Here is an 18,875-nt window from a genome sequence, read left to right as displayed (position 1 = left end):
ATATAAATACATTAATGTAGCTATATTACTCAACTATAATTGATCGAGTACAAAATTCTGGGGTATTTTTGGTGAAAATAGGGTATCGGGCCTTGGTTCAGGAACCAATCCCCCATTTATAACATTGTTTCTTATGGGAAAATTGGTTCCAAGTTGCAACATTTTGACTTAAGATGCAGTTTTCAGGAGCCATTGTGTCGTAAGTCCGAGGATTGCCTGTATGACAGCCCAAAACTTAATATATTCCCTGATATCTCTTAGTGTGGCTGATTTTAAATCTCAGATACCATATTGAGCAAGCCAAAGAATATATCTGTGTATTAACAGACAAGATATAATGTTAACACTCTATTTGTCTTTGCTTAGGTGACTATGCCAGATGTAGAGTTTTTTGTCAATTTAGGGGATTGGCCTTTGGAGAAGAAAAAAACTACACAGAACCTTCATCCTATCTTCTCATGGTGTGGATCTACTGAATCAAAAGACATTGTGATGCCAACCTATGATCTGACAGACTCCGTTTTAGAAACTATGGGCAGGTAAAAAATCTTTTGTAACTTTTACAAAACTTTAAGTGTGGGTAAATGATCTTCCAAATTTATATAGTGTCAACATTTTAATAACTGTACCTTGTGTTTATTCAGATTAATTGTTGTGATAACACTGACACACCCTTTTCAGCCCTGACAAAATATACATAATATATGAGTTTATCTGTTTTATATTACATAATTGTCACATTTCTTTAATTTCTCTTTCTGTTTGAGAAACCAAAAGGAAACTAAATATAGTCAAATAAATAAAACCACTACCCTTCCTACCACCCAGGCTCATAAGCAGGAGGATAATTTTCAACTCCTTTTTTCTCTGTTACTTCTTGTTTCTTCACATTTTAATTTTGGCCAAGTGTTATTACTTTTTCTTCTTCTATAACTTATCTAAGATATGTTCAATTATTTTAAAACCCATATAACCAAAACTCACATGGTGGCCCTCATCAACTACTACCTTAGTTTTTGTAACATTCTTTCCTAGGACCTCACAAATAGCTAGGAATGGATCCAGGGAGGTGCGGTGGTACAATCACACCTCCCCCCACCTTCAATTCCTGCTTCAGGTGTAGGGAAGAACGTCCAGCTCTTCATCAGGAGGGAGGGAAGCACTCTGAGCAAGTTGAAGGCTGTCTTCAACTTGGTTCTGGTCAGACCTATTAGGTAGTGGCCAGTAGAGTTGGGGGGTCAGAACACAGGCATCAAATGCCCTGGGCAGAGCAGGTAGGCGTGGGAAAAAACATTGTGCCAGCTGTCAGAGAGCAGCAGCAGCAATGGTGACATTACCTGCCACATTTCAGCTGCTGCACCACAGGTGTTAGCTCCAGCTGGGGGATGAGCTTCCCCTGCCCTGGTTGTGGTAGCTGCCAGGGCATGAACTCTTCAGGAGCTGTCAGTTTTGGGACAAGGGCTCATGCCTCACTTGTGTCCACCCCAGGATTTGCTACTGCTTATTCTCTAAACGTAGCAGCCAGAGCCCGCAACCATGCTGCAGCATCAGCAGCTGGAGTGGAGAGCCCAAGGCATGGTCTGTAACACTGCTGCTGCTGATCTCTGGCCATCAGAATAATATTCCCCCTCGTGCCCTGCCTGCTGTGCCCAAGGTATGGAAGGAAGCCTGCAAGATCCAGGTGGAGAAGGGTGAAGCAAGGTCACACAGGGCTAGGGACATGCAGGGCCTCACTAATTTCCCACTTTAAGGTAGAGAAGGATCTGCTCCCTCACCCACTGCCCCCACTCCTGGGGGGTACCCTGGAGCTGTAAGGAGCAACATCCCCCACCCCCCTTGCAGGACCTCCCCCAACTCTGTCAGCAAAAAATTTTAGATCTGCCCATGCTAATAGCTGTATTGCTGCCTCCAATGATGCAAAAACAGATTATTGTATCATTTTCCATGTCCATTATTTTGAATCCATTTGCATCATTCACCTGCTCAGTACTTCACTGCATTCAGTTTGAGCTTCTTGTACTTACCATTAAAACTCTGCACAGCACAATTTCCTTTTTATATTCTCCAATCTCTTACAGTGCCGCTCCCCACCCCACTGCCTTTTCACTCTTCAAGGATACCTGCTTCTCCACCATTACCCAGCTTCATCCACAACCACCTCCATGTCCTCTTCCATCCTCTCCTTGCCACCTAGGTTATCAGATCTGTGTGGTGAACTTCCCTCCTCCAAATTTTTCCTTAAGACTCAGCCCTGCCACAATCCTGGGACCTATCAACCTATCGGCACTGGTTAGACCTTATGTGTTGTATTATGCATAGTTTGGGGCTCCCCAGTTTAAGAAGCATGTGGAGAACTTGTAGATGGTCCAGACACAAGTGATAAAAGTGATAAAAGCACTGGAAGGCAAGATATATAAGGAAAGGTTGAGAGAACTAGGTATGTTTAGCTTAGAGAAAAGGAAATTAAGGGGAGACATTATAGTAAAGTCAAATATGTAAAAGATTGCCCTAAAGAAGAGGAAGTAGAATTGTATTCCCTCATCATAGACGGCAGGACACAAAACACTAGCTTTGCATTGCAGCAAAGCAGATTAGGTGATATCTCAGGAAAAATTCCCTTACTGTCAGAACATTATGCCAGGGAACAGATGGCCCTGGGAAGTTATGGTATCATCTTCACTGGAGGTCTTCAAGAGAAGACTCATTAGAAATTATTTAGGAATAGGATTTCTATTTTCTTTCAGGGGGTTGGGACTTCCAGGTTCCCGTCCAGTTCTATTCTTTTCAGTCTGTTTAAACTATTTTGAATAACTTTACTGAAACAAGTAAAAACACTGTGGGTGCATCTACGCGAGCTATTAATATGGCTCAAAAAACTTTGGCATATTTTGCACTGGAGTCAAATGCTGCCGGGCACAGCATCTTCACAGGCACCCAGGACCACAGCAGTTTGAGCTGGCAGTAGGCTTGGGGGTGATCTCCAGGCTCTGGGTGGTGGTGTTGGGCAGTGGAGGGGCTGGCTGGGGCACGAGAGCACCAAGACTTGGGAGCTGTGTGGCTGACTCCCTGGTTTTTCTGCCATCCTGGGGCTGCTCTGCCCTGGCTCAAACTACTACTGTCCACACATGCGGTTCTGCACAGTAAATGTCTCCACTGTAAGATAATACTGTCCCCGACATTGCTTTTATGGCAGTTAATTAATTTACTGTGTCCTAATACCAGCGCACGTGTAGACTGTGAGGCTTTACTGTGGAGCTAATTAGTCAACTCCACAGTAAAGCACATGTGTAGATGGACCCTGCATGTAGCAACTGTGAGGTAGAAGCAGCCCCAGAATTGTTTTTTAAATACTGATGCATAAAAACTACAAAATACTTCTTTTTGAAATGTTCATCTTCTCCAGAGTTAGCTTGGATATGATGTCTGTCCAGGCCAACACTGGGCCACCTTGGGAAGAGAAGAACAGTACAGCATTTTGGAGAGGACGTGACAGCCGAAAAGAGAGGCTTGAACTTGTAAAGCTCAGTAGAAGACACCCAGATGTCATAGATGCTGCTCTTACAAATTTTTTCTTTTTTAAGCATGATGAAAGTCTCTATGGTCCCATTGTGAAGCACATTTCATTTTTTGATTTTTTTAAGGTAAGACGTCAACTATTATTTATAATTTTTTGTAGGTTTAATGTCCCTGTTTGAAGGTTTTTCAAAATATCTCTGCATATATAACATATGCATTAAAGCATATTAATTTTCAAACACAAACCAAACTTGCTGATAAAGAATTATACTTTTACTGATTCCTGTACAGTCCTTTTAGGTTTAGGATGATTATACTTGGCTTATTAGATTTGGTGATTTTTTTAGTAACATCCTGACCAATCTAATCTTCCTAAATTCTCTTTTATTATTTATCTGTCTTGTCTAGTGAGATACGTCCATGTACCATTTGCAATGTAATGAATTTCACACTAAATTCTAATATTATAAAAGCCTGAGTCTGTCTGTCTGTCTGTAACACTTTATTCGCACTGATTGGTTGTCTGAAACAACCAATCAGTGCTCCAAAAGTGTTCCAGACAGGAGGTGTCCCCCCATCCCTGCTCCCTGGAGGCAGTGGCAGCACAGGGTGCTGGCCAAGGGGGACAGAGGAGATGGAAGGGCAAGCTTCTCCCCTAGCCCCCTGCTCCTGGGAGGTGGCAGTGCAAGGTGCTGGCAGGGCAGCACTGTCCTTGCCCCCCTGCTCTGGCCTTGCTGCCATTGCTGGGTCCTGACAGAAGCCAGAGGGGGAGGGAAGTGGGAGGGGAGGGGGGGCACAGTGGCAGTGCCCCGCCGCCACCAGGTCCTGAAAACAGCTGGGAGGGAAGGAGGGAACAGAATAGGGATGGGGGAGGAGGGTTGCACACAGCCAGACGCGCAGTGGCGGCTGCACTAGGTGGTGGCTGCAGCCACTGTGTGCAAGCTTTCCACACGTCCCCATCCCACACCTGGCAGTGGCGGCGCCATGGGGTGAAGCAGTGGGGGGGTACACGGAGACAAATTGGTGGGGAGACGCAAGGGGTCGGAGGTAAGCAGCAGCAGCATGGGCCAGCGGGTGGCGGCACTCCATCCCTTCCTGTTTCCCCTCCCCCATCATTCTTGACGGGCAGTTGGCTAGTAATAAAAATAAAATTTTACAATACAATGCTTATCTGACACATTCTGCTTATCTCAGTCAGCTAGCTAGTATCATTTAATGTAACAGTAACAATAATCACCTATTCAAACTAGGTCATATGTTTATTAATAGTGTATTACTTACTTTTTCAGTATAAATACCAAATTAATATTGATGGCACAGTGGCTGCATACAGATTGCCTTACCTACTAGCAGGAAACAGTGTGGTGCTGAAACAAGACTCCATCTACTACGAACATTTCTATAACGAGCTGCAGCCATGGAAACACTACATTCCATTCAAAAGTGACCTGAGTGATCTATTGGAGAAACTACAATGGGCAAAAGATCATGATGAGGGGGTATATTCATATTTAAATATTTAACAATGTTTCATGATATAAGTAAATAACCTAATTACATCTGTAGGTCTTCAATGTTGCATACTGTGTAGATGGACAAGCTAGATATATTTAGATTGTATGTCCCACTTCAGTCCTTGCTTTGAAAACTGATTTGATCTTATGAGAAATAGTTTTATTCACAACATAAAAAATTTAAGTTATTCCAGAGAAGTCAGATTTCTTTCTCCTTGCCATATTATCAGTAATAAGTGTTTGTTATACTATGAGCAACTCATCACAGTGGTACCTAGACACTTATTCACAAAATTGGAAGATTAATTATATAAACCTATCCACTGTAAATTGCATTTCAGAATTATTGTTGTCCTCTCCAGAAATATTCCTGTCTCAGGATTTTTTTCTTTGATAGGCAAAGAATATTGCAGAATCTGGACAAGAATTTGCAAGAAATAATCTCATGGGAGATCACATATTCTGCTATTATTTCAAACTTTTCCAGGTTAGCTTATCTTTAAACTACTAAAAGAAAATTATGAATGTGACGGGGCACAGATACTGGAATTGGCCACTCTAGTGAAGTTGCAAAGCAAAGCAGAGCAATCAAGAACCTTAAGTAAATTACAGATGGAGTATGCAAGTTATGGCCTATAAGATCCCTTAAAACTAGATTGGCAGTTTAACAGAGGCATTCCAGTTCCCATAAATCTCAGCCCATATTCTCCACTGCTGTACTCAGCAGTGATCAAAGAGTTCAGAATCACACATGCCCCCTCCAAACCACAGCTGAAAATGTCTGTGTATTAGCACTGAGATATTGACACTCCAGTGAGGCACCAAATGGTGTTCTTGTTTGTAGCTAAGTATCTCTATCATCTGTGACGTTGTAGGAGGTTTTGAGAAATTGTTTGGCCATAGATATCCAACATGACTATTAATTTGAGGTGTGTATGCATCACAGATGAATTCATAAGATAAGAATCCCTTTTCTTGAATTAGGAATATGCTAATTTACAAGTGAGCAAGCCAAAAATCAGAGATGGCATGGAGAAGGTGCAGCAGCCTGATGATGACCTCTTTCCATGTTCTTGTCACAGAAGGAAGGTACAGTATGTGCACATCGAAGATCTGATCCTGCAGGGTGCTGAATGTTTTCAATATTGCAGCTTGGCTACCATGTATCTAAGAGTGGAACATGTATTGGGACAAAGCAAGGAGTATGACACCACCCTGGATTCTAGTCCATCTTCCTAACACTAATTACTTTTTCAGATTACCATTTCATGTAAAAAACTGAAAGGGAATGTCCAGATGAGCACTCATGTATGATATGCGGTGCTGCAGACCCATCTGAAGCACTACACGTGCTGCACATGCAGGCATTCCCCACACTGTTAATTTGCAGTGTGCGGGGTGAGGAAGAGTTTGACATTGGGAAATCCCAGTGACAGAAAAACCTGCAGTGGAAAAAAGTGGGTTTGTGCACATGGCGGCAGCATGTACCGTCTGAATCGGGATCCTGAGCAGCCGGAGCCACGCTGAGCCCAGCTTCCCCTACCCCAGCCTCCCTTATCCCACCTTTACTACTTCACAGTCAGGGTGGCCAGGATCTGAAACCAGCTTCCAAGTTAAGTGGTGCTGGCTCCTACATTAGGGGTCTTAAAAAGGAGGCTTGATAACTACCTAGCTGGGGTCATATGAGCTTAAACTTACCAGGGGTCATATAAGCCCAGTATTCATTCCTGCCCAGGGCAGGGGGTCAGACTTGATGATCTGTTCAGGTCCCTTCCAACCCCACATCTCTGAATCTATGAACCTGGGGCAACATGCTATGTGTCAGAGCACATGTGCACGGGCATTCCTGGGGACAAGCAGCAGCAGTATATATTGTGCCACTGCTGTTTGTCCCTGGGGAAATGCCCATGCCTGCACATCTGGATCTGGCCAAACTGTCCTTTAAGTAGGGACCAGAACTCATTCCTCCCACCCTCTGTGACCAAGTGAATCTTGCTTTATTGTGTGCACAATGGCACAACTTCAACTGAAAGGATAGAGAGGGCTCCCATCCATGCTGGTCTACAGCTCCGTGTCTAGGGTACTTTCCTAGGAGGTGGGCTTGTACCCTTTCAGGATGAGAACCCAGGTCTCTCATTTTCTGTATTGATGCTTTAAACACCGTTCTATTGTATAGAAGGTGGGCACAATTTCACTCTCTTCTTACTGCATCTATAAAGAAAACAGGCCATGATTGCTGCATTTTGTGACAAGCCTGAATCTGTTGGTGTGTCAAGCAGGCTCTGAATATGCTTATTCTACATCATGCACCTCAGGGAAGATGGTGTGGTGAGGGAGGGCACCTAGTTTGAGTACCCTGAATGGGCTTAAGAATGAGAGAACTACTAAGCTACTCAGTCTGGCAGGAACATAAAGCAGCACAACATGAGAACTTTATTGGCAAAATTGTGGCATCTATAGATATTCAGTAAGGCAACGAGGGTCATACTATTGGACCTAAGTATCTAAAGGGTAAGGCTTTAGCCTTATGTAGAACTGGGCGCAAGGTACCTGCACTTTATCAACATACATTGGCCCATTAAAAACATAAAGAAGCTGCAATGATTATTCTAATTGCTAGGTTGACACTGACCAGGGAGGGCCTTGTTTTTTTTTCAGTCTCTGTACAGAGAAAGGATTAATGAATTACAGCAAGAGATAAAAGAATCTCAAACATTGAAACTGCAGTCATTAATATTTTTCCTTCTTAATTACAGGCCAAAGATGAGCTCTAACATGAAGAAATAATATTATTTGTGGAACATTCTTCTACCCTCACAACTCCTTAAAAAAAAAGGAAAATGTTAATTACTATTTCAGAGGACAATACAAAACTTATTGTGCAATAGTCCAGATTAGAAATATCTGTTTTCTTTTGTATCAAGCAATGTTAATAGAATTTGGGATTTAAACATTTTTACAATTTTTTTAATAAAATCACTTTCATTTCAAAACACCTTGTTTTCACTGTCCTAATATCTGATCCTGAACAGTGGTTGGAAGGAGACACCAATCAAGCTGCTTTAACAGGTGTGAATTTAAAAGTCTAATGCCAAATTCTTCTTGAAGTTTGTATTTAGTAAGAAATGACCAGATACAAGTTAATTTCAAACCATCCTTCCAACATGATTATAGGGGACTCTCTTTCAAACATACACAGCTCACATCTTCTTTCCTTAGCCAGTTTTCTAAAAATTAATATCCTTTCTATGTATCTTCAAAGAGTCCCACAGAATGTAATCCATACAGAGATAATGGATGGTTAAAATACTATAGAAAAATTATCATTTTCTTTTACTTGATAAGGTTTATCCTTAGATGATGCTTGACAGGTGTAAGACAACATACCGTTTTCTGACATAATGATATTCTTAAATCAGTCAGTTTTCACCCTCCATGTACTTTATCCTCAATGGAAGTACTGTATACAAAGCATCATGAGATCAGTCTTGATTATGATAGATTTAAAATTCTTCAAGTTCTAAAAATGTGTCCATATAGTCCTCAGCCAAAATTAAGGTTTGTATTAGTTTCAGTTCAGGTTCTGTACTGCTAAGAATGACAGTTATATTTTATGTGAAATATTATGAATGCTGTTAGCTTAGCACTCATGAACAATCCTACAACCACAAAGTGTAAAGAAAAATATGGTCTGGTTGAAAATACTTGACTTTCAATAAATATATCTAACTGGTATTTAAAATAAAGTAAAAATAACTTGTTGATACTAGAAGCCTTTTAAACCAGTACTAATAATGCTGTTTGGCTGCAGTGTAGTTTTACAATGCCAACTCTTACCAAGTATGCTGCTTAGCTGGCTTAATATCGTAAACATAGTTAAATCATTGTTCTCTTTCCACACCAAATTTACTGTAGTGGTTTAGAAAAAAAACCCCAAAATCAAACTATTTCACATGGATGACAATACCATTTGTGCTGGATTCCCAGCAGCCCTAAAGACTTATTGGACATTACACTTCTGCAGAAACATGAAAACACTGGAAAATATTCAGCTTTTGCTTTTTTTAAGCCTTGGCACTGTAAGCGACTAAGAAATGTTACTATTTCTGATAGTAAACCTGTCAGGGACTGGGTTGGTATGTTCCTTATTATCACTTTATCATGGTTAAATAAATAGCGCATGTCTGGTCTAGTCTAAGACTACACGTATCCTAGAGATTTTGCCAATATAAAGTAAATTCAAGAGGAAGGCAAGGGAGGGGGATTTGTTGTGGTATTTGCATAGCATTTAAAATCTTATAGTAGGCGCACAAAACTATCTGAAAGGTCTAACCAGCCAATAAAAATATAGCAGAAGTGAACAGAATTCAGCAGGAATGAACTGAGTCAAAAGAGTCCAAAGCCATGCTCTAACTCCAGTGCATTTAAAACTACTTTCCTTTTTATTTCTTTTAAATGCACTATGCACTGCAAAAATGAAGAACTATATAGTACCAGCTCTAGAAATCCATAAAACCAGTATCATGTATTCCTCTGAAAAAAATCAGTGCTAAATACACACTGTAGAGCAAATTTTAACATCCAAAGGATTTATGATTTCTAATCTCTGTCCCCCCAGATTGTTAAGAGGTCCTATACTTAATTAGGAGCAAGGTCTGAATCTTAATTCAGTGGTTTGAGCTATTTTAGCCGAAACAAGCATTGTTTTTAGTGGAAAAAATGTTTTTCCTGGCCAAAGTAGGTGGTTAATCAAATTTAACATCATTACTTTTGTAAAATCACTTTCTCATGGAAATTAAACGTCACCCAATTCTCTACTAGTTTCCATACTGTGTTAGTAGGTTCATACTAAAAGGGTGCAAAATACTACAAAACCAAAATGGTAGTATTTTTTATCAGTTTTGCACAGCTATAAATGCCTGCATGAGGCAGAAGTGAAGGAAGAAACAGACCTGTAAGATCAGCCAAACTGGAAATTATTTTTCTCTAAGTTATAAATTCATAAGAAATGAGATTTAATACTCAAATTAACTGCTATCTGAAATACACCCAGGAATTAATTAAATTAAAGATTTGGTTCCAACAGAAATTCAGTTAATTTTTCAGCAAACTTAAGCTATACAATACAAAAAAGTTTATTAGCTTGGTCAAACAGATCAGCAAATAGAAACACAAAAAAACCCAGTTTTATTACCAAGCATTTTGCATGTGAGACCTTTAAAAAAATGTCCTCCTTTGTAACCTTCCACTGATTTTTTTAATCCATTCTTAAAAAAAATATTGAGCATGACTGTTACTGAATCAAACAGGACTCATTAAGAAATCATTTGTATTTGTCTGTGTTGGCCAGCTAAACAAGTCTTTACTAATCAATTATATTTTAGGGAAGGCTAATATAACAGATGTTATTTAATTGCTGGAAATTATTTTTATTCCTGCTCAATGATTTCTTGAATCCAAGAAAAAATCTCCACGCTTATTTCCATCATGACATCATCTGCTGTTCGTCCTTTCACAAACATGCCATGGTTTGCTTTGTCAACCCAATGGATTTTTTTAGGTACTTTTATTTTGCTTGCCACACCTTCCAACAAGTTCTACAAAAGTCAAGAGAAAAAAAGATACAATTATAAGCTTGAAATTGGACCATATTAGTTATCCTTTTGTTTCTCCTGCACATAACAGGCAGCAGTTCAAAAATCAAATTAAATTATTCATATATTAAATACGATTGACAAACAAGAAAATACTGTATTCAACAGTGAAACCTCCTCAAAGTAATGCGCACAATTTTAGTTATTCTCCTGAAATGAAGTATAGTTGAGATTAAGAAGACAGCTCTCTGAAACACCCTCTCAAATACTTAACGAAAAAGAATTTATTCTTACTGTCAATAAAGGTAACCATCTGCAACAAACTGGAGGAACGTGAAATATAAGAATATTTCTTTTGAGACTAGCTCCTTCTCTGTTGGACTTGCTCCATAAACAGATTTCTCTAATAAAGGATGGATGGCTTTCTCAAATTAAGAGCAAACTCCAAGCAACTGCTTGCTAATATAATAGCCATTATGTTAGCTGTAACCTCTATTTAAAATTTTAAGATCTCTCAGAAACAATTGCCTGAGCTGGACTGTTATATGCACATACTTCTAAGTCCTAGCAAATTTTGTACGGAGAATACCCAACAACATATACCCAAAACTGATTTGTTTGCATCTACTCGGTGGGAAAATAGAAAAAAGATAACTTCCAGACACTGTTAGCAGATAAACTGTACTTGGAACAGTATTAACACTTGGATATTTTGTTGAGTTTGGGATGCAAAATTTTTCCTCATCGGAAGACAGTAAAATTACTATTTTCCAAAGGTACTTTGGTAATAGTTGTATTTGTTCTGAAAAACATGCTGTATATATCCATCATAGCATATTGTTCACTTTGCATAATCTAATACAGCAAGGGAGTTTTGGAACAATCAGATATATCCTCTCTAAGGTCTTTTTCCCCCCATGTATAATAGTTTTCTGATACAATCTGGCCCACTCCTAAAAGGCCAAAAACGTGTTTAAAAGCACTTTTATAAAAGACTGAAGGATGAGCTAGCAATATCCAATTTCCTATTATCCAGTATCCTAGCAATATCCAATTTCCTGGATTGGACCAGGCATGGTGGCAGAATGGTTAAGCTATTTGCTATATATCCTGAAGCAAACATTCAAGCCTCATTCTGGACCTGTGCCTTTCCCCCAGTCAACTCTGCTACAAAAAGGAAGAAAAGGCAGCTGGATGTGGATGCTAGCTAGATATATTACACCCTAGCTTGCTAGTAAGTACAAAAATTGGCATGCCCTAATCATGCAAGTCTAACAGCCCTATGCAAAAGCAAATATGACTCACTGACTGACTTAAATTTTCTGCCTGGAGCCTTCTCTGGTACAGCAGTACGTGAAAACTTATTAACAACAGTCACAAGTTTAGATGAAGAATATCATCTCCCTCTCCCCTCTTCTGCCCCGTTATGGAATATGTACTGGAACTCACTTTTTTACACATCTCATCTTCTGATCCTGAGACAAACAGCACAGGGCATCTGATAAAAAATAAATCTTCATCCCGAAGTTTGGACTGAAGTTTTGGCCGATGCAGTGGATATGACAAACATATTAAACCTAGAACGAATTCATCCTTGCTGTCATCCTGGCTAATCTGACGTACAACAGAGGCAGCAGCTCGTGAACCCATGGAACGACCTTCCTCCCATTTAAAAATAAAAACAATCATCTCACTTTTATGTTCACACTGAAAATAAACTGTCCACTAAATTATCTAATTACTTGCAATGTATGTAATATACTAGCATTATGCACATTTTGCAAAATGCCAGAAAAAGGTTACTATGATACTTAAGTACTGTTTTAGACAACTTAACTGTGCCCATGTAACATTAAAGAAACCATTAAAACTAAAGAAGTACTAATTGGAACATATGAAAATCATAACTGTATATCTGATTTCATTTGCCCCTTTCATATCCATCCCTCTATTATGTATTGTATCAAACTACGGATCAAAACACAATTACAAAATTCTTAGGGTCTGCAGATTCATAGCCTTTTGCATCAATCCAGATGACTCCTAAATTCTTCCTAGCCCTCAGGAACAGAATAATTATACAATTTATATCTTTAAGCCATTGCTGTGGCTTTTTACCTCCAAGGAAGACACCAGAAAGTGTATATTCTTCACATGACTTTAAATACTCCTAAAGAAATAAGACAACATTTAGTATTTGTATAAAAAACAGCATTTTACAATATGAAAAGGGCTGTATATGGAGAGTCTGACTGAAGTGCCTTGAAGCACTAAAAACTAGGAGCATTCTTTAAATTAACTTTCAATGTATTATCAATATTTTTATTTCCCTTACAAGAAAATTGGGTAAGATAGATAGTGTTCTTATAAAGTACTTAAACGCAAAGTTCCACAGAACAAACTCACATTAACATTGGCAAGATCTAACTTCAGTAAAATGGTGCATATATCATAGATATATAATTAATTGTGGTATCAGTGTGTGAAATCTCTGGTGGCTGGATTGTGCTTTTTACTCAGTTAAGTAAATCTCCCTTTCTAGGCACACCTGAATCCTGAATTTGCAGATCTGATGAAGAATATGGACTGATGCAGAAAATGGTTAGAGTGGATGTCTAGGCCAGGGGCCAGGAATGGGAAATAAGCTGTGCATTTTCAAGAGCTGCGCTCCCTCCTATATATCCCAGAGCAAGGGAAGAATTGCAGCTCTTTAAAAGTGTCTTCCTTAAGACTCAATCTAGTCCTTAAGTTACTATTGAAGGATGTTGATTTTAACATAAACTGATAACCCCAAGAATACCTTAATGAAGGGGTGGTCAAAATACAGTCTGTGGGCTGGATTTGGCTAGCCAAGTGATCGTATCCAGCCCATGGCTGGGTGGCCACCAACTTATGAGATCTGACTCATAGGTGGCTGGCGGCTCTGGCTCCCACGTGGTGCTGAGTAGGCACCTGGGACTGCTTCTGCCGCATGCGGCATGTGGGTGGGACTGCTTTTGTCCAGTGCTAATAAGGCAGCATCAGCTGTGGACCTGGGCAGATGCCTCAATCCTCATCTGAAACCTGCTGGGCATATCTACAGTTGATGCTGGCACCTACCTAGGACTACTTCCACAGCATTGTGCTGGTAGTGGTATAACCTGCAGATGGAGCTGGCAGGTTCTGAGTGGGGACTGAGATCTGCTACAGATCTGGGCAGTGGTTGGGAGTGGGGAGGGAGGGAAAGAGATGGAGGATCAGGTTGTGCTACAGTTCTGTGGAGGGAGAGTAAAAAGGAAAAGACTGGGGCACGCTACAACTCTGCAGGGGAGTGAAGGCGAAGAGAGAGGGGGAGGATCAGGGCATTCTACATATGGGGAGGGGAAGAAAGAGGACTGGGGTATGGTACAGCTCCAGGGAGGGAGGGAGAGAGATGTGGCCTTTCACAGGACACCAAAACTCATGTGGCCCAGAGGACACCAAAACTGATTAAGTGGCCCTCCAGCCAAAATAATTGTGTACTATGCCTTAATACCTTGCAGTAACACAAAAAAATATATACAAAGAGTATATTGTGGTGTGTAAAAGGATTTTGATAAAATAAAACTGAAGTAGCTTCCAAGATATGGCTGTCTGAGTTTTCCAGATTTTAAAACGGAATCTAGTAATTTCTTACCACAACTCTTTTATATGCTTTAGTCCGATAGGTAATGTTAAGCCCTTTACAGGTAAATCGCAGACACAAGACTCCATGAGAAGCAAGGTAGGTTGCCAAAGAAACTAAATGAGGGAAATTCATGTCTCCTCCAGCTCCATGGGTAAGAACCACACCATGTGTTGATATCCTCTCTGGGACAGAAAATATGGCATCTAAGTATTTATTTCCAAAAGGTATTTTCACTTTAACCTAGAAATAAAAATAGTAAAAATAAATACAGAAATATTTCCAATCTGTACATTCTGAATGTCAATGCTATAGATAGACTAATTCATTTATCACACCACTTTTTACTCTGACAAGAAGGAATGAAAGTGGTCTTGTGATTAACAGACTAGTGATCTGGTTTCTTCTATTTCTGTCTCAAAGACTTTCTTAGGCAAGTCACCTAATCACTCTGTGCCCTAGTTGCCCCATGTGTAACTGAAGATAATTCAGCTTCCCTAACTTTGAGGGTGTTTTGAGGTTTACAGAATTTGAAATATAAATTATATAAAAATACTAAGTTCCAGTGTTTTCAGACAGTGATAGCTGCCTTGATTCCTGCAACATTTTTTGTAATTTTTTTAAAATCACTGTTTTCTATTCCTAGAAAGTATAAAGCATTTCACTCCCCTCTTGCTGCTTTAGACAACATACCCAAATGACAAAGGAAACTGAAGAGGACCCTGGTCTTCTGACAAATTTGCAAAGGCATCACCTTAGTTTGCACGGAGCCCTAAACAAGTTAATACGGCTCTATGTAGATTACAAAGGTCCATCCATGCTCATCCAGCTGCACAATCAATATTCCCTTTTATTCGAGGGGGGGAAAGTATAACTGATTATGTGCAGTGCGGTCACGAAAACAGAAAATAATCAACCTAAATCCATCTATTAAAATAGCTTTTTCTGTACTTCATAAAAGTAAAAATTTCCAAAAATTTCCAGACTGCTTGCAGACATAAAAAAAAAAAAAAAAGCAAAAAAAAGTGTGCTTACTTTAAACTCGGTGCACCCCTACCCCAAGCCCAGTGCAAGGCCGGAAGACACAGTGTGCAGGGCACTTTAGTAGGGCTCTTTTGATGCTTTTATCTAACAGTTGATTGCCTTATCTATAGAGACGCTGCAGAGCTGGGTTGAAGTAATGCATCACTTCTTCCAGGAAAGCATGTGCGTGTATTTGTTTAAGCCATGTATCTTATATTCTGGTGTCTTTAGCAAATATTTAATATGAAGAAAGAAAAAAACCCCCACCAACTTTCAAATTACACAGCAGTAACTGACTATAGGAGGAAAAAAAAGGCAAATGTAATCCCTAAATATCATCCCACAAATAATATCTCCTTCTTGAAAGCCCAGGTATAAATTTAATTCTTGCAGCTTTCCCTGAAAGTTTAAGCTATTTTGATCCAGGGACACAAAGGAAGAAGTTAGGGAATTCCAAAGCTGACCTTGCTCTGTCTTTTCATAAGACCAAGTTTTATGATGCACCACGTATAAAATATTATGCAAACAATTTGCATAACACTGTAGACTTACAAGCTTCTATTAAATGTATTATTCTACTCCATGATCATCAGTGTGAGGAAGGTACAGAGCTGAACAATACTTGGCAGCTCAAGCTGATAGATATTCATTCATGGGTGTTAAGATAAACTAAATGGAAAAGTGGATGTTGGGACTGCAGGATGAACAAGGAATTGGGAATTAGGGCTGTGCAAAATTTCACTGGCAGTTTTGTTTTGACACTGTTTCGACTCGTTTCGAGGTTGAAACAGCAAAATCGAAGAGAAACAGAGCATCAAAACAGCCTTAAAACAAAACAAGGCAAGTCAAAACGTTTCAGATGTTTCAAAAGGTTTTGAGTTTCGAAGCTCAAGCTGGGCTTGCCTGCAGGGAAACAGAAACTAAAGTAAGGAGAGGGAGGAGGAAGAGGGGGGAAGGAGCACTCTCATTATTGACTGTGTAGCTGGCCAGTGACTGTCATCCTTTCCTGAGGTCCCTTCCAATCCCAGTTCTCTCGGGGAGGGATGGAAAAACTACATAACAACCAGCATTGTTTGAATTGCCCTGCTTTCTGCCTTGGTGTCAGTTGAGTGAGGGTTCACCTTAACACACACACAGTATCACCCACCCATGTCATTAATTTTGCCTGTCAGCAGCTAGAGGTGCAGGGCCCCCAGAACCCAGACTCCCCCTGCACCTATCTCTTTGACAGCTGGCAGGCTTCATGGTTGTGGCAGGCCCTAGCAGGCCTGCAGTTTTCACCCCACTATGCCCCAAAATAGACAGTCTCACAAGCACCCATGTCACAAGTTTTGCCTGTCAGCAGCCAGAGGTGCACGACCCAAGAACCCAGAAGCCCCTGCGCCTATCTCCTTGAAAACTGGCAGGCTTTATGGCCTTAGCAGGGGCTAGCATGCCCGCAATTTTCACTCTGCTGTGTCTTAACACACACACAGTGTCACCCCTGCAGTTTCCCTGAAACCCCTACACCTATCTCCTTGAAACTTGGCAGGCTTCATGCCCTCAGAAGGGGCTACCATTCCTGCAAGTTTCATCCAAATCAGGCCAGAAATGACAGTTATAGGCTGTTTTGAGCTTCCCCATTATAGCCTATGGGTGAAATGTTGAAACAGCATCAAAACAGCAAAACTGTTTCGATGAAACGAAACGGAACAACAGTTTCGAATTGAAATGAAATTCAAAACAAAACGCTGTTCAATCAAAACGTAAGTCGAAACAGAATGGTGCCGTTTCGCTGAGCCCTACTGCGAATTAGAAGTGTGTTGCAGGTGTTATAGCTGGTCAAGCTGAATGTTTCCTGATGGAAGCCTGGCCAGTAGTAGACCCCTCACCCTATGCTATTCCTCTTACAGATGCCAGTTCCTCTCAACCACTCATTCACAGCTGTAATCAAACAGTTATGAAAAAACAGGCCTGTCTTTCTATTCATCAAGCATTAGTGATGGTTCCAGTGACCAAAACACACACTTGAAGACTAACGTCTATAGTCCATAGCGCAGCTGGTAGATTGAAATATATAATTTGGCAGCTAAATGCATGAGAGCAACATCAGATTCATGACACCTGGCAGCCCTATTTTTTCACGTCAAGGAAACTTCACTTCCACTGCTTTCACAGACTCCAACTGTGGCTTGATGTGGGTTTATCAAGTAGGAAGGCACCAAGACATTCATGGGAACAACAAGGTGCAGGCAGGGAAAGCGCAGGGGTCTGGTTCCTTTCCCTCTACTACTGCTTTCTGTCACAGCAGTGACGGAGGGTTAGGGGGAGGGGTGACAAATTTAAGACAACCTTCTACTAATTAGGTTCCACACATGGAAAATTATGACATTTATAATTTTCCACACACCAAATTTAATTCTGGGGTAGGGTGTCTTAAATTCAAAGTCAACTTGGATTCAGGCATATACAGCAGTCTGTCCACATGCCAGTTCTTGGGGGGGCAGGAGATGGACGACTTTGCCGCTTCACAGGAAGAACCTGAACACCTTCCCAAGGCTGTGAGCGGCATTGGTGCCATGATCCTTCTACCAATTTCATTAGCCCTGGGGTGTCAAACATATGGTCCAGCTGCCTACCCACAGGATGCTGCAACCTGTAGGCACACGGTAGCAGTGGGGCGGGGCGGGGGCAGGCACAAGAGTGCTCGGTGCCAGTGGTGGGACACCTGGCAGTGATAATGACTTGTGGGCATGCGGCGGCAGTGGGGGGAAGCAGAAGAGCTCTCGGTGGCACTGATGGGACACCTGGCGGTGACAGCTCCTCCACTCAGCTGTGCCAGGGAGGGCGAAAAGCAGTGTCGCCTACCACCATCCCCGCCTCCTTGTGCCTTGGGATAGATCCAGCCTGGCAAGGAGCCCCCTGGCTAGAGACACGAGGAAAGCTCGACACCCCTGAATCAGTCCACGAGGTGCACTTCCTCCCTACCATCGGCCTGCCTAGGATCCAAGGGGGCCTCAACTGCCTCAAGGTGCAGCCCGCCCCCTAGGCTCCTCAGCACCACCCCCAGCGGGCGGGGCCTGCCCTAAAGCCATCACGTGACCAGCGGTCGGTGCACCGTTGGGGAGCCACCACCCCTTCCCCCCGCGCGCTGAGGAGCCCCGCGGGGTAGGGCTGAGGGCACCCACCTCCCCGTAACCGCCCATCACCGGCGGACACTGGAGCGAGGCGGAGCCTGCGCTCACCCCGGGCGAGAAGGAGGGGCTGGGGCCCCTCGCTCACGCGGCCAGAGCCAAGTCAGAGAGCCCTCACGGTCTCCACCGCAGCGGGTCACTGCCACCCCAGGGCGCATGCGCAGGGGCACCCCTGCGCACACGAGTAACAGCCACTGCGTCATCGTTGGCTCCACCCCTTTCCTAGGTTTCGCGCGGGCGTTTGGGCCGGCGGTTCTCGTGCGGCGGGCTTGGCATAGTGGGAAGTGGTCTGAAGGGTGGGTGGGAGGAAGCGTTGGGGTGTAGCTGCGCGAGGAGACTGAGCCGGAAGGCATCGCCGTTATCCGGGGAGCTCGAGGCTGCGCTCGCGCCAGCCCGGCCTCCCCCCCCCCCC

At 41.9% G+C, this 18,875-nt stretch overlaps 2 protein-coding genes across 3 annotated transcripts in view; one reads left to right on the top strand and one right to left on the bottom strand.

Annotated features, from left to right (window-relative positions):
- The window catches only part of KDELC1 (KDEL motif containing 1), a 21,808-nt gene extending 13,257 nt beyond the window's left edge, over nucleotides 1–8,551 (top strand). Inside the window, exons 5-10 of the mRNA XM_019524995.1 lie at nucleotides 367–539; nucleotides 3,404–3,641; nucleotides 4,806–5,015; nucleotides 5,428–5,517; nucleotides 6,015–6,119; nucleotides 7,787–8,551. Of these exons, the coding sequence (XP_019380540.1) occupies nucleotides 367–539; nucleotides 3,404–3,641; nucleotides 4,806–5,015; nucleotides 5,428–5,517; nucleotides 6,015–6,119; nucleotides 7,787–7,804 (834 nt within the window). The 3' untranslated portion in view covers nucleotides 7,805–8,551. The remainder of the gene's footprint in view (nucleotides 1–366; nucleotides 540–3,403; nucleotides 3,642–4,805; nucleotides 5,016–5,427; nucleotides 5,518–6,014; nucleotides 6,120–7,786) is intronic.
- On the bottom strand, nucleotides 7,842–18,604 carry TEX30 (testis expressed 30). 2 transcript variants are annotated; one of them, XM_019524996.1, is made up of 5 exons: nucleotides 18,458–18,603; nucleotides 14,280–14,510; nucleotides 12,743–12,794; nucleotides 12,074–12,282; nucleotides 7,842–10,627 (listed from the first exon to the last, which is right to left on the bottom strand). In XM_019524996.1, exons 1-5 carry the CDS (start codon nucleotides 18,473–18,475, stop codon nucleotides 10,460–10,462), a joined length of 678 nt encoding a protein of 225 aa, XP_019380541.1. In that variant the 5' UTR covers nucleotides 18,476–18,603; the 3' UTR covers nucleotides 7,842–10,459. The 2 variants fall into 2 exon arrangements, with proteins under 2 accessions (XP_019380541.1, XP_019380542.1); XM_019524997.1 differs by lacking the exon at nucleotides 12,743–12,794 and having other exon boundaries at nucleotides 12,074–12,286; nucleotides 18,458–18,604.
- Between the last annotated feature and the right edge of the window lie 271 nt (nucleotides 18,605–18,875).

This window comes from Gavialis gangeticus, unplaced genomic scaffold, assembly GCF_001723915.1.
Source record: "Gavialis gangeticus isolate Ggan-Ray unplaced genomic scaffold, GavGan_comp1, whole genome shotgun sequence".
Classification (NCBI taxonomy): domain Eukaryota; kingdom Metazoa; phylum Chordata; order Crocodylia; family Gavialidae; genus Gavialis; species Gavialis gangeticus.
Note: the sequence above shows the minus strand (reverse complement) of the source record. Positions and strands in the feature narration are given on the sequence as shown.